Genomic DNA, 15,343 nt, shown 5'->3' with positions numbered 1-15,343 from the left:
ACCTGAAACTGATCCACCTTCTAGAGCAGATTCATGATTGCACTGTGTGAAAGAGACAAGCATTCCTAGAAAAATACGTATGTTAATGTAATAACCTTTTGGTGACCTCTGCAGTAAGAAAAAGATGCTTTTAGGAAAATAAAAAGTTGAAAGGCTTAAAATACCACGTATCTCTGTGTTCTGTAACTCTGGTAGTTTCTGTTTTTACTTAAGTAAACCATTATAATAACTCAGTTACAAAAAGATTACTTCAAGAAGGCTAACTTCCAACACAACAGGAATTATTTTTGTTTTGAACATGAAAAGTTTTGTAATAACCAAGAAACTCTGAACTCTGACAGTGACCTCTAATAGGTAACTTTGGGCAAAAGTAGACATCAGGTCTGCCTGTAAGGTATTTTGGTGTTCATGTTAAAGTCACCGGTACAAGGGTCAGACAGGACGTGACTCTAGTTCAGAGAGGGAAGGTCCTGTGCAAATACCAAATAATACAAGTGGTTACACATATACTAGGTCATCTGGTCAGCAAAGATGGATTCAGCTTGTTATTTCCTGTTTTTGTTATCTTAAAAATAAAGACGTGTGTGTATAATAGAGGGTTTTTCACCTAAGAAGTTACTGAGTGACTTAGCGAGTGCTTGTTAAATCTGGTATTCATTAATTAAATTTAGAAATGTTACCGAGCTAAATAATTCTACCTACAGTGCAGTGCATGGATTATTCAAGAATGGATGTTTGGCTGGAAGGTGCTTTATCATTGCATTATCACAATGGTTATAGTTTATGTTATAACTATTCTTGATTTTTAGGTATGAAATTGATTTAGCTTTATAATTATAAATTTAGTCTCCATTCCTTAGTTAATGCTACAAGTAGTTAACATTTTTAACAATTTTGTTGGCATAAAAAGTTTAAATTACTAGGCTAAGGCATATGTATTCAGTTATGATTCCTCCCTATTCCTATTGCTAAAGCAGGTGTGTGTGTGTGTGTGTCTGTGTGTGTGTATGTGTATAATCTTCCCTACAAGTAGCCTGTATAGTAAACTTCAGAATCATCATAGATGCTTTTTTCCCTGTAATTGGAGGGGTAGGAAGGCTTCAAGGTCTCTTGCTTCTCATGGGTGGGCTACAAGGCAAAGCATCTGTTGTGGCAGGCTTGCAGCCTTTTTCCCACTGACACATGCTGCTGGACGTGGAGAAGTTCTGTGCAGAAAGCAGTAGCGTCCTTCATGAGGCGGTACTTGGGGCAGACATTGAGCGCGTCATAATCGTCTTTGGTATCAGCCTCTCTAAAATATACCACCATGTATTTGCACAGGTGAGTCTGGCTTCTCAGATCGCTGCAGAAGAGGTTAAAGGCAAGGGGGAACAGGTCTTGGGAGTTCTCATGAGGGCTGCCCTTGCTCTTGCCACAGGTACCATCACACACGTTATTGACATCATCAGAAAGAAGGAAAATGACTTTATCTGCTGCTTTCTTCTGAGTGGTAAGCCACTGCACTGGACCCATCTCGGCTATTTTCTTTTTCTGCCATTTTTCAAGGATAACTTCACTTCTGCAATGGTTTTGAAGAAATTCAGTGAAGTAACAAACTGTGTGATGAAAACATATTTCAGATGGGTAAACCACAAGAACCTTAATGGGGGGCAGCAGTGTGGTAGTAGGGAAGGAAGTCGTCTTGATCCTCTCTGTGGGGCAGAAAAGCATTTGTTATTTATGAACAGCAAATGGCAGGCTTTCACTCTAGTGTAAACTATCGCTGATAAATGATCCCTTGCTAGGGAATGTCAGCTGAGCACCAGAGACGTTGTTACTGCCAGAGAGGAAAATACCCTGATGTTCCTTTTGAGCACATCACCTGAAACACACTGATGCTTAAACCTTAAAGATGCTTTAAAAGATGTATTTTCTAAATTCCTATCACTAAATCAGTCCTCTTAATCAAGCCATATCTTTTCAGATAAATTCATAGAAACTGTTTAGGTTTAACATACTTTGTTTTAGGTAAGTTGTTGTAACTTTAGTATTTTTAGTGCCATATATAAACAGGGACACATGATCTCTGCCCTTCACATCATGTTTTGAGTTGGGTCAACTCAGTAGTTGTTCCATCTTCTACCTGCAGGGGGCAGAGTTTCTTTATCGTTCCATAGGTTAAGTGGTACCCCATTTCAGCTGGAACTTAACTGGAATTCTGTGCTATAGAACAGAAACTATATATGAAAGTACTGTAACTAATACAGGCCAAAAAACATCTTCTAAATTTAAGTATTCCCAAGGTCAAAGTTCTACATGGCTTGCTTAGTTTAGATCATGAGGTTAGTCTTGTTATACCTGCAACGTCACAAATAGCTCAAAGGCTGCATTTATATTTCCTTATCTCCATGTGGAGAAGAGAAGCGGAGGTTTTCAGTGGGCTTCCCTCTAGCTGTGTATCCATATAAATACTCTGATTTCTGTATTCAAATCCTCAATTTCTATATTCAGATCCTCAGTGTTTTAGATTTGCCAAGGTCCTTAGTGTATATGAATCCAAGTGAGCATTGTTCTTATGCCTTGGAAGAATTATATTTAAAAAGTAGGAACTAGCATAGAGTACCTATCACAGGTAAAATGCAGTTCATTATTAGCTGTCTTTTGCCGCATTTCAGTACTTTAAAAAAATTTTTTTTTGAGGAAGATTGGCCCTGAGCTAACATCTGTTGCCAATCTTCCTCTTTTTTTTCTTTCTTTTCTCCCCAAAGCCCCAGTGTATAGTTGTATATCCTAGTTGTAGTCCTTCTATTTCTTCTATGTGGGATGCTGCCTCAGCATGGCTTAATGAGCAGTGAGTAGGTCCGCTCCAGTATCCGAACGGGCGAACCCTGGGCTGCTGAAGCGGAACGTGCGAACTTAACCACTGCGCCACCGGGCTGGCCGCATTTCAGTACTTTAGATGCTTCAATGGTAAAAATAAAATGGGTGATAGTCACCAGATCTGGAGGTCCAGATTCTTGCTTGTCTTGGCAGATGCGAGCCATTAGATCAGTCTTTTTAGGAGAGCTCTATGGCATTAAGTAAATGCTGTCTAACTCCTGTCTAATGCCAACATGTGACTGCCTCTAGAGGAATCTCCTTTAAAAAAATTCAAAGTGTAGGGGCCAGCCCCATGGTGTAGTGGTTAAGTGCACGCGCTCTGCTGCTGGTGGCCCGGGTTCGGATCCCAGGCACGCACTGATGCACCGCTTGTCAGGCCACGCTGTGGCGGCATCCCACATAAAGTGGAGGAAGATGGACACAGATGTTAGCTCAGGGCCAGTCTTCCTCAGCAAAAAAAAAAAAAAAAAGAGGATTGGCATGGATGTTAGCTCAGGGCTGATCTTCCTTACAAAAAAATAAAATAAATAAATTAATTAAAAATAAATTCAAAGTGTTATTTCCTTATTCAGGTTTCTTTAAAGAACCGAATTTAACCCTTACCATGCCTCCACATAAGGTAGATCCCGACCGCCAGCACCCATGTGGCCACCAGCAGAGCTGGGAGGAGAAGAGGCAGCCAGCCACCCAGCACGCTTCTGCCTGGGGAAAACAAAGCTTATTCACCTTCAGCAAAACAAAACCAAATTTATCTCCTGTTTGGAAACTAAGATTTTTACTCTATACTTTGTAGAAGTTTAGATCCCTTTAAAATCAAGGGTCAGTATATTTCTAGGGGTTCTGCACATTGCTGTATGCTGTAGAGTGTCCAGGTCTTGCATTAGATTCTCAAAATGGATATGGGACCCAAGTGGTTAAGAACAGTCCTCTAAAATCACTCTGGCTTCTTACTCCACACATACACAGGCATTTTCACTGTGGTAATCCAAAGTTTACATTCTTTTTTTTTTGTTCTTTGACAAATTCATGTTATTCTGGGCACAGTTGCTTAAATATAGTATGCATAGATGCCATTTTTAAAGGCTGTTTTCTTAGATTGGCAAATGTGGGGATAATGCCACCCCCTCACAGGAATGTCAGTCAGCTAAGGTCAAGCACACAAAGTGCTCAGGAGTCCATAGGCACTGTGCCCACACCGAAGTCAGGATTGTTAGGCACCTGGGTTGTCTTCAGTTGGTTTGGCTGAGTTTCTAAGAATGACACCTTCCAACTTTTGACCCCACCTCTGGGCTAGCTGCAGAAACATTTTCTTTGTCCATCTGTAATGAAAGAACTAACAACTTTAAATCCAGAGACACATTTTCCAGAACATGCTGCTCTCAAGCACCAGTGAGGCGTGTCTTTTGGTGCCAATGTTCCTAATTTGTTATCCAAATGTTGGTGGCTTGACCACATCAGGTTACAGTAACAGCTAGGCCTGGGCCACTGAGACTGATAAGAAAATCAAAACACAGTGCAATGCACATTCCCTTATATACTCAGTTCATTTATTCTGTTTACTTTTTTCACCAGATCCTTGTGGCACTTTGAACATCCATTTTCCACTGTTTATTTTTTTCCCCTCTTGTGTATATCCTGCTTCATAAAGGATCTTGAGTGATTTTATAAATAAAGCCATCATTCCTACTCAGATTACAGGCTCTCTGGGGCAGCACTGACATCTTTCCCTGCACCCCATTTCAGCGTACACAGGCAGGGACGCTCTCCCTCACACTCCACCCTCCTACACACACACACCCTGTCACATGTTGAATGGTGATGTGATGGTGGGACCTTCATGTCCTGAGCCTCTGGTCATCCTGTGAGATGACCAGGCACTTACTGGTATCCTGAGGGGAGGAGGCTCCTGTGTGTGGGCAAAGCTCCACAGTTCCCCTGCGTCGGATGCAGTCGGTGCCACAAGTATGGAAATACGGAGTCAGCTAAGGAAAAATGAGAGAGGCTCAGAAAGTCCAATCAGCATTATCTACTTCCACCCAAACTTCTCTTCCCTTTTTTTCTGGTTTCACACCCCACCCTCCAGCATTGTAATAGGACATTTTTTTCCTTGGTTACACTACTGGAACAAAGCCCTAAACTCCAAACCCGTGACCCAAGACCAAAATGCCTTCTGAGACTCCTGGGTTGTGAACCTAAACTTTGTACATGTTGCTATCATGTTAATTTCCTTATCTAAAAGGGTTAGGTCAGGCCTTAATACATACACAAATATTTCCTCTAAAAAAACAGAGCAGTAGAGCTCCTATTGACGTGTAAGTGCCCTGGCACTAGGAAAGTCTGATTCCCTGGAAAAGGGGTGTAGTCATAATATGCTGACAGGTATTGCTCCCTCTGGCGTGTCTGAGCACTGCGTTTCTGTTCCAGGGAATGAACAAAAGCTCCCTATATCTTGGGTGTAGCTGTGTCCCACTGGGACCCTCCCTGGTCCCACATCATAAACTCAGAGTTGAAAGGGACCTGAGAGCATGTGTTAGTCCAACTTCCTGAGGCCCTGAGAGGACAGGCAGCTGCCCTTTAAAGTTCATATACTGACTGGGAACCCAAACCTTCTGATTTCAAATCCTTTGTTGCTTTATTTTGCACTTAAAACTGAAGCTTGGGAAAATAAAATGGTACTCCTATCCCAGAATTACTCTGAAGCTCTGTGACAAAAAAAAAAAAAAAAATGGAAATAAAAGCACTTTAGAAAGTCAACAGCCACTCATAAAAGCAATAGGAACCATGATTGTTGGTCAGCTTCCTGAGCTCACCACTGTAAAGACAGACCAGGATTCCCCATTAACATCACTTCATGCGAGGGCCGGCCCCATGGCTTGGCGGTTAAGTGCGTGCGCTCTGCTGCTGGCGGCCCGGGTTCGGATCCCGGGCGCACACCGACACACCGCTTCTCTGGCCATGCTGAGGCCACGTCCCACATACAGCAACTAGAAGAATGTGCAGCTATGACATACAACTATCTACTGGGGCTTTGGGGGGGAAAAATAAATAAATAAAATCTTTAAAAAAAAAAAACAAAACATCACTTCATGCGAGACTGCTGGGAGGAGTGAACTGCGGGAGAATGCAGCCGCTCTCTCTCTGAAAGGACTCATCAAAAGCAATCAGTGGTGGAACAGTCAGTCTTCCAGGGCCCGTCCCCTCCCCAAAGCGCCTCATTAAACTTTACCTGGACCACAGCACCTTCACTTTCCCCAGTCACTGGAATCACCACAGAAGCGCGAGTTAGTTTGTTCTGGTGCAGACAAGTGAGACACAATCAACAATTATGAGCCACATGAGTGAGGCTGCCAATGAAGATACTGCGCTCCCCAAACTGACTTTCAGGTCACTGGACTGAATATGTGTGAATGAGGATCCGTGTCATACTTCTGAAACCTCTACCTTTGGTGGGGTTTAGATTCACAGGGACATTTCCAGGGATGCCCCCAGGGGTTTGTTTTTCTTTGTTGAATTAATCAAAATAGCCCAGCACATTTGGACAATAGACAGTTCAAAAGAGCCTGTCTAGGGAATCCTACAGTGTCTACATTTTTCTTTAACAAGGTAAGGAAAGCAGGAGGTTGAGGATAGGGGTGGGTGTTAAGGAAATGAAGGGAAAAAAAGTACCTCCAACACATTAGAAAACCCAATTACAGTGTTATTTTGGATAAGAGCCATGTATCTGTTTCCAAGGGGACTGGTTGTAAAATTCACTTCTACCGTCTTCTCGTTCTTTTTACAAGCAGTGATGTTTGGATCCCACAGACTTCCTGTGAGTCGAGAGAGAATCACATGGATGAAGTTGCCGACTCCTCCCTCATCCAAGTTCCCAAAAGGCCTTGACAGAAATAAACCCAAGTTCTCAGGCCCACAACCAAGAGATATGGACTCTACTACACAGTGTACTTTTATTCGTCATTGAGAATCTCAAAGTACCTGTGCCCAAGAAAGTTTAGGGGTCCCGTGTCACTGCTTTCCTAAAAGAGCCGTGGGCTGAGGGTGGTGGGTTCCACCACTCACTCTATTCTCAACATCCATTTTGAGTTAAGGGCTGGGGTCAGTATTTTCTCCTTTCCAGGGTGGGGAGAAGGAGCCACAGGTCTAAGATTACAGAGCAGGTGAATTTAGGATCAGGACTACAACTCCTAGGACATCCTGGGTTCCAGGAGTTTCCTCCATCAGACCATTCTGCTGGCTTTACTAGATGTGAAGAAATAAGGAAATGCCTTATAGCTTAGAGGATACCCTGACAGGTCTACTCTGTGAGAAAATGTCAGTTGTTTCATTTATGTGACTTGCAAATCAGCTCTAGGTTCACCTCCAGGAACATGATATATAATGGCATGCACCATTTTCTCCACCTAGGAGACTGTTTCAAGCCCTAGCCCAGAACTGTCTTTAGGAGCTCAGGTCTGGGACTGATTGAAGGCCCTCAGAGCTCCTCACACCCGCAGTGTCCTCAATTATCCATCTCTCTCTTGGCAGAAGGCAAGTGAGGAAGCACAACGCCCAAGTCTGCCTTCCAACAAGACCATGTGCAGCTCAGTCTGACAGGGTACACAGGGATGCCTTGTGGGGTGGGGTGCCTAAAAGATTGGGACCAATTCCGCCAGATACCACTAGCCTCATCAGCATCCTAAGACTACGTTACCCAGAAATTTACACAAATCCTTGTAAAATTCTTGGAAATTGGACACTTGGGATGGATTATCCTGAAGGGGCTTATTTAAAAGTTCAAGGGTAGGGGCAGGTTCTAATAGTCTAGCTTGTGAGAAGTGAACCCCTGTGAGGACTCAGGTTGAAAGCATACTTCTAGGTCATTACTTTAGCTAACATTCCCACCTTGAATGTTTGCTAATCCAAACAGAAGGTTCTCAGGGTTCTCATGGCCACAGGTCAGTGGTACTGGTGTCTGAGCAGGTGGAAGCACTTACAGATTCCTCTTCAGTCAGGAAGGAGGGGCCTTTGATCACACCACTGTAAGTGCAGTTTGGGCTAAAATGTTTAACCAAGGGAGTGGAGTGTTTTTCTGTGACTACTGCTCACTACATAACCTACTAAGAGTCTGTCCTTCCATGGACAGACTGCCTGATGCAGTGGGCACAGCACTGGCCAGGGATCAACCTTCACTGTCTGAGCAGCTTGCATACATAGCTCCCCTGCTCTAAGCCTCAGTTTCTTCGTGCAAGATGGATTGAGCTGTGCTGGCCCAAGTTCTGAGTTTCTTCTAAGAACAAAAGCAAATGCTGTATTTACTTACCTGCCTCGATGCACTTTTTTTTGTACTTCATTACGTGGTCTAGGCAGCCTGGAAATTTGAATGAAAGTTTTTACATTTTAGAAAAAGGTATCTGCTCTGCCCCCTTGCTGACAAGTGTGCATGCACATATGCTTACCACACTTGTGACGAATTGCCAGAACATTCAAGATGTGGGTTAAGAAGCAAATTTAAATGGGACACTAACATTTTACTGTTAAACTGAAGATTATCTACCCATGAAGTGATAACTAGAGTCTAATTTAAATACAACCTTTGTCAAAACACTATCTGTGATCCCCAGGAGAAGACTCAAACCATCCTTTGAAAATGAGGCTTGGTAATATATGTAAACACTGCCCCTTCCAGGAAGTGGAGCTTAATCCACCCCACCCCAGGGTAGGGTAGCATTAGTGACTTGTTTCCAAAAACTAGAGTTGGGAAAAGGAAAAATGGTAGATTTACATGGAGAAGCCTGGCAGACACCACTTAGCCAAGCAATGAAGGTGACCACCACCATGATGTTGTGTGGACGTCACCATCCCTGACAGGATGCCATGAGAAGGGTGCTTCAACTCCACAGTACTCTTTCCCAAAGCCTATATCCCCAGTCTAATCGAGAGACAAATGGCAGACAAACCCAGATGGGGGCATTCTACAGGATGCCTGGCCAGTATTCCTCAAGACTGCTGAGGTCATGAAGAACAAAGAAAGACTAAGAAACTGTCACAGACCAGAGGAAACTAAGCAGATAAGAGACTAAATGCAACTGGAACAGAAAGAGGACATTAATGGAAAAGCAGGCGAAATCCAAATCAAGTCTGGAGTTTAGTTAATAGAAGTGCACCAATGTTAGTTTCTTAGTTTCGACAAATGTACCGTGGTAACTTCAGATGTTAACAATAGGGGAAACAGAGTAAGAGGTGGGAACTCTTTGTACTATCCTTGCAACTTTTCTGTAAGTCTAAAATTATTCCAATATAAAAACGTTTATATTTTTAAAAATGAAGCTTGGTCTCAAAAAGAAAGCTGGGAACTACTGTGTAGTAAATGATGTGGCACCAAGAACACCCTGGACCACAATCTCAAAGAACAACAATGAATTTGGAAATTGCCCCATTTGGCTTCGATGCTTCACCTGAGACAGAGGACAAGAGTGGGGTACAGAACAGGTTGCCCAGCCTAGATGGGGTGGCGTGGGAACTGCTGCAGCCAGGGACTGTGCTGGACCCTTCACACATGATCCCCTCTTATCCTCGCCACAGCCCCATGCATGACATTGCAGTGTGACACTAGAAAGCTGATCATGTCACAGAGCAGAGGAAAGAACCCAGCATTCACTTCAGCACCACGCTGCCTCTCACCGACAGCCCAGATGATGAGCCTACTGGAGTCCGTGGATCTTCAGAGACTCAGCCACACACTGTCAAACAATGCAGCCTGCTAGGAAGCCGAAACTAGAACAAACGTTTTGCATCAGTGACGTAAACAGTGGCTAAAGTGCATTGGTGAAGAAGGACCAGAGTTTGAAAGCCAGCTTCACTTTTACTGTGTGTGTAACACAGGGCAAGTTACTTAAGCTCTCAATTTCTCCATCTGTAAAATGGGGCTATCCTAACCTTGGGGTTGCTGGAGGCTTAAGTGAGATGATATATGTCAAGTGCTCAGCACAGTGCCTGACACACAGGAATGGGCTTTTTCCTACATTTTACCCGACTTAATCCTCTCCCCCACTCTGTGAGTGAGGTGCATTTCCTATTGTGTCCGTATGACAGATGAGGAAACTGAGTCTGAGCAAGGCCAAACGCCTTGTCCAAGATACCCTGGCCTCTCTGTACCAAACCACATACCCCAAAGCGAGCGTCCCAGCAAGACAGAGAATAACCAAAGATTGCAGTTTACCTGGTGAGGTGAAATTCACAGACATGGAGGGGCCATCTTCATTCATATTTGCATTGGGGATATTATGGGCCCCGATGAAATAGAGCGTGTTCAGCTCCACAGGAAAGCCTATGTAGGAAAACGTCCACTGAAAGGCAAAGCAAGGAACCCCTGAATTTCCAGAAGACTGCAACACAGAAACGTAGTTCCTTTGTGTATTGCCCATTTCATTTATAATTTCATTCCTTATCTTACTGTTGAAATTTATGTCTCTAGCCAATTCTACTAAGGGAGTGGACCCCACACAATTTGCCAATGTAATTCAGAATCAGAGTAATGTCAAATTTTAGAGGTAGGATATAATTTAAGTTCAGCTCCCCTCACTTTGCTGATGGGGCAACTGAGGCCCAGAGATGCTGACTTGCCCAAGGCACACAGCAAAGTGGCCAAAAATGGGATTTGAACCCAGGCATCCTGCTCCAAGCTCCAAGTTGCAGCTGCTCACCAGCCTGAGTGTGCAGCACATCATCCATGCTCCCCAAGCAAAGGGCCTAGCTTTAACAATTAGCCAAGGGCTTCACTGTTCTTACTTTACCGCCAGAGGGTCTGGTCTGAGTCTGGAAGGCCTCTGTGTAATTGCACCTCACGCAGCTATAGGACTGGAAGTTGCTTTTCCCTGTCACGCAGATCTTGGTGGCCTTCAAAAAGCGTATGCTGGCTGCCGAGACAGGCAAGAGGACAGTTGTTTATTTAGCACCTACTATGTGGCTGACTTGATGCAGACAGTTCACATGCCTTATCTCAGTTCGTATTCACAACAGCCCTAGAAGGTAGGCCCCGTTACTGTCCCCAGTTCACAGACGGGGTGAGTGAGGCTCAAGGAATTTCAGGGAGCTTTGCCTAAGCTTACAAAGCTCAGCAGCAGCAGAACATGGATTCAAATCCAAAGCCCAAGCTCTTCCCTCCTCACAGGTGAGCCTGAATTTCACAGGATACCTGCAAAGGTGACTCTAGTTCTGCACTATTCTGGGTGTCTTTTAAGAGGAACAGTCTTGCCATGGGGAATACCACAAAGGTCCTCCAGTGTCATCACCAAACCTGCCTGTTCTGACTCCACCTTTATCCGTGCTGATCCTTCTCCCTGGAATACCCTTTCCTCCTATTCTCTACCTCTCCAGGGCTTACTCCTTTAAGGCCCAACTCACGCCTATAGCAGCAGCTAACACACAAGAGCTCACCCTGTGCTAGGTATGGGGCCAAATGCCTTCTTGCATCATCTAATTTAAAGTGGTCTCACTCCTCTCTGCCCCCATCCCACTCAGATGGAGCACTGCTCCTTCCGGGATTCCCCTGACACTGGGCCTGTACCTGTGTCTGCCTCCCCCGCCCTCTAAGAACCCTGTTGGGCAGGGATGTAGCCAACTTGCCTCCCTGTGCCTGGCACTCCCAGATTCCTGACTGGATGGAATTTAACTGAATTTAGCGGGGGAAAACCACCAACGTGGGCTTTAGGATTCATTCATCGAAAGACCTCACAAGCTGCCTTGGGGAAATGCCGGGACTTTCATGATTTGGGAAATGGAAAAGTAATCTACCTAAGCCAGCACTTTTCCTAAACTTGGAGGAATCATCTGTGGCCTTACTCTGTTTTCTTCCACGAAACAACATAACATACAGAAAAGTACACATCCTAAGTGTACCACTTCATGTGTTTTCACACTGATGTAGCCAGTACCCAGGACAAGAGGCACCCCAGGAGTGCCCCTCACGTTTCGGTCAGTCACTCCCCACCCAAGAGGAACCACTGTCCTGACGCTTAGCCGCCTAGATGAGTTTTGCCTGTTTTGCACTTTTTGTTAATGGAATCGTACAGTAGGTACAGCTATAGGCATGCATTCAGATGTGAATGTGAACTCTCTTGAATCTGACTTCTTATGTTTGTGAGATTCATCCATATTGCGTCTAGTTATAGCTTGTTCATGCTCACTGCTGTATTGGATTCCGTTGTGTGGTTCCAATTCTACTGTCAGGCATTTGAGTGCTTTCTATTTTTTGGCTTTTATGAATAATGCTACTATGAACATTCTAGCATATGGCTTTGGGTGCATGTATGTATATATTCTGTTGGGCATATGCCTAGGAGTGGAATTAATGGGTCATACAGTCAGCACATTTCTGCTTTAGTAGGCACTTTAGGCCTTATCTTTGATTGATGCAAACTTACCATCTGCCCGGAGTATCCAGCTTACATTCATCAAAATTGAATAGTCCTCTGTTGCAATCCTGCTTTTAACGGGTTCCACTCGGAGGTCCCTCAAGTCTCCTGGGGTCAGAGGATGTTGAACCATCCACTCTGGAGACGGTCCTAGGAGAAGGTGAGACTGCCCATGACAGTCCCCTCCCTGGCCCAGTCTGATGCCATCTGCTCTAAGTGACCCCCCCCATCCATCCTTTATTTACAATTCATCTCTTCTTCCTGCTAAGGCAGGCCAGACATTTCTCAGTGCTTTATGGCTGAGGTGATGCTCAACCCCTGGCCTCAATCTACAGAGCACTTGGGACCACTCCAGGTGCCTGTGTACATATGTATGTATTTGACACGTTTATTAGGATCAGTCCTGCCTTCCTCATGCCTCAGCCTGGACTCCAGCCAGCTGGCCCACATGACTCCCACTTCCCACCTCCTAGTTTTTGCTGGTACCATCTCTCCTCCAGATCACTTCAATCCACGTTTCTTGGGCAGAAGCCCACCTATTCTTCAAATGCTATCATCTCAAACACTCCCTCTTCTCTAAAACACTTGCTTCCTGTTCCTAACTGTAAATGACCTCCCTCCCACAGCACTTGGTCTCCCTCCGAGGAGTGGCAGGCTTTGCTATCCACCTTGCACAGCAATTCCTGCCCCGCCTGTGTCCCGCTTACTGGCCAGGAGGCCAGCCCATCGGAAACACTGGGAGCTCTGCTTTGGGCAGATAGAGGCTTCATCTACATCGGCTAACAAAGCAATGGTTCACCCTGAGCCTGGTCTCGATGACCCACTGCCTGGATTCAGGCCCCCTAAAAGTTCAACTGTCCTTTCACTGTACAGCCCCAAATACCTGTTTCCTAGTGCACCTACCAGTTTCAGAGCCACACTGAATCGTCTGCAAGAGAGAAAGAAACCAAGTGTCACATTGAATGCCAGCAAACCACAAGCCTTCATTTGCCAAATTAGACAAAACAGCCTCTTTTTCCTAAAATTCATATACAAGTGACAAACACTCAAAGAAAAGCTGAGCTGGTTCCACTTCACAGTTTGGGGAAGACTAAGCTGCCCCATTATAGGCTATGATAGACCATAGATTAGCCATCAGTATACTTCATCCTCCAGCCCACTTATCACCTCACTTAAAGACCAGGGATGGGTCTCCACCCCTGTCTGTGCCTCGGCCTTCCCTGCTACAAGCAGGGGATGACTCTGGACCATCACGGAGGCCCCTTCACACTCTAATGTTTAACTGTAGGTTTTCAGGACAGTCTATTCATTTATCTTCCCCAGGTTACAGACTGGCTGTGCTAAGATGATGAACAGAAGAAAGCTATGAATGCAGTCCCTAGTACCATCCCCAGATTCTTTAAAATACAAAAGAATTTCTTCTAATTCCACGCCTCTTCTAATACAAAATGATTCACCTGAGCTCTTTAGAAAATCATAAAGCAACTGTGATCTCATCACGTTATCTTTTTAAAAGAGCTTTAAAAAAATAATACATATCCTCAGTGTCCAGGAAAAGCCAGTACTAAATCTTTGGAGTTAACTGCTCATGTCTTTTTATAAGAAAAAGTAACTAGTACTTTGGTTTTAGAATAAAATACTGGACCCAAAATATTTAACTTTTAGGCAGCAGCAAGTTCCAGTGACAAGACCCAGTGTGATAAGACCAGCAGCTCTGGAGTCTGATCCCTCTCAGCCTCAATGTTTCCAAACACCTTGTAAGACAGAAGGCAAGCCTTCTGACGGTTTGAGTAATCTGGGTTTGGGTGAAATCGTCAGTCGGTCATCTTTGTCTTTTTATAGCTGAACTTCAAGGATATCATCAGGCTTTTTTTTAGACAAATAAGCCACCATACTGGGAGCTGAGTTCTTGTCAGAGCGCTAGTGAAATGAGTTTGTGAAGAAGCAAAGCAACAGCTCTAAACTTTACAGAGTTCCAACTGTTCGCCTTATAGCAACTACTGCAAAGGCAATGAATTCCCTGTGGAAAGGGCAAGGGGGCCTCGGAACTGAGACAGAGGGCAAGGAGAGTAGCTGAAGACAGGAGAGCACGTGACCTGGGTTTGTCTGTTCATAACCATTTAACAAGTAACCACCATGCTTTTATGGTATATGCTGCACTAAGAGGGCAGGGATATAGTTTCAAATGCTATTCTGCAGATGAGCTTTTTCTTCTTTAATGACCCAGAAGATTCCCTCATCCTTCAAGGATGGGGAAGAAAGGAAATCTTCCAGAGAATTCACGAGTTCACCAGCTCCGGGGGCACAGTGCCCCAGCACAGCAGAATCAACATGGCAGAACAGACAAGCGGTAATGAAGAAGCAGTTCTTGTGCCCCACAAGGTGGGCAGACCTCAAGATGCCAAGCATCAATACTGAGCACCTACCATGTGCCAGGCTCTTTGCTGCTGCCTTCCGGGCCCTGTCGCTGTCCCTCACTGCACCCTGTGAGGTAGGTATTACCCTTCGTTTTACGGATGAGGACACTGAGGGTCAGTAAGCATAAATGACTGAATCAAGAGCGCATGGTGGCATTGAGGCAGGTCTGTCTGGTTCCCACGCCCCTGACTCAAGCAGCCTGACGCCCAATGCCTGCCTGGCCAGGACCAGACGGGCTGCCCCAGAGGGTACAGACGATCCCCCTCTAGACGGCCCTCCGCGAACGCCTCCAAGGAGCGTGAGCTGGCGGGTCGGACGCCGTCTGGGTCTGGGGTCGAGGGACAGGAGCGCGGGAAACGGGGGTGGATGAGGGCTTACCGGCTCTCGGGCCATGGTACCCCAGCACAGCGCGGCCAGGCTCAGCAGCGCTAGCGACATCGCGGGGCCCCGGCCAGCCTCCCGCCGTGCTCTTATGCCCGCGCCCCGGGCCACCCCTCCGGGCTCCGCCTCCCACAGCGCCGCCCCGGCCCTGCCGCCCTGGCAGAGGGCGGGCCCCTCGCCACCTCCCCGGGTGGGGAACGTAGAATCGCCCTCGCCTGCAGGGGCTCGGAGGGATGGGCCGGGTCCGAGCGGCTCGGGGCCCTTCGCGGGCAGAGCCCGAGCAGCCGCGGCGC

The 15,343-nt window shown here is 45.6% G+C and overlaps 1 protein-coding gene across 2 annotated transcripts; it reads right to left on the bottom strand.

Moving 5' to 3' along the window:
• Nucleotides 1-1,008: 1,008 nt before the first annotated feature.
• Nucleotides 1,009-15,107, bottom strand: IL17RB (interleukin 17 receptor B). Of its 2 annotated transcripts, none has more exons than XM_087431746.1 (11): nt 15,048-15,107; nt 13,155-13,179; nt 12,261-12,401; nt 10,627-10,754; nt 10,058-10,184; nt 8,159-8,206; nt 6,525-6,668; nt 6,086-6,159; nt 4,738-4,841; nt 3,463-3,557; nt 1,009-1,691 (listed from the first exon to the last, which is right to left on the bottom strand). In XM_087431746.1, the coding sequence occupies exons 1-11, from the start codon at nt 15,105-15,107 to the stop codon at nt 1,129-1,131; spliced, it is 1,509 nt and encodes a 502-aa protein (XP_087287872.1). In that variant the 3' UTR covers nt 1,009-1,128. The 2 variants fall into 2 exon arrangements, with proteins under 2 accessions (XP_087287872.1, XP_014648522.1); XM_014793036.2 differs by having other exon boundaries at nt 3,463-3,561; nt 4,742-4,841; nt 6,086-6,151; nt 6,526-6,668.
• Nucleotides 15,108-15,343: the final 236 nt, after the last annotated feature.

This window comes from Ceratotherium simum, chromosome 5 (assembly GCF_057802395.1).
Source record: "Ceratotherium simum simum isolate JZ-2026a chromosome 5, ASM5780239v1, whole genome shotgun sequence".
Lineage (NCBI taxonomy): Eukaryota > Metazoa > Chordata > Mammalia > Perissodactyla > Rhinocerotidae > Ceratotherium > Ceratotherium simum.
Note: the sequence above shows the minus strand (reverse complement) of the source record. Positions and strands in the feature narration are given on the sequence as shown.

Bases quoted from the DNA above. Each gene is read 5' to 3' on its own strand.
- IL17RB (XM_087431746.1), bottom strand. From the start codon at position 15,107: ATGTCGCTAGCGCTGCTGAGCCTGGCCGCGCTGTGCTGGGGTACCATG. The intron at 4,842-6,085 runs GTAAAGTTTAAT...ATTTTTCCTTAG, and splicing joins GTGAAGGTGCTGTGGTCCAG to CTGACTCCGTATTTCCATAC. The intron at 3,558-4,737 runs GTGCCTGGTCAT...TTCCCCAGGCAG, and splicing joins TCCCCTCAGGATACCAGTAA to AAGCGTGCTGGGTGGCTGGC.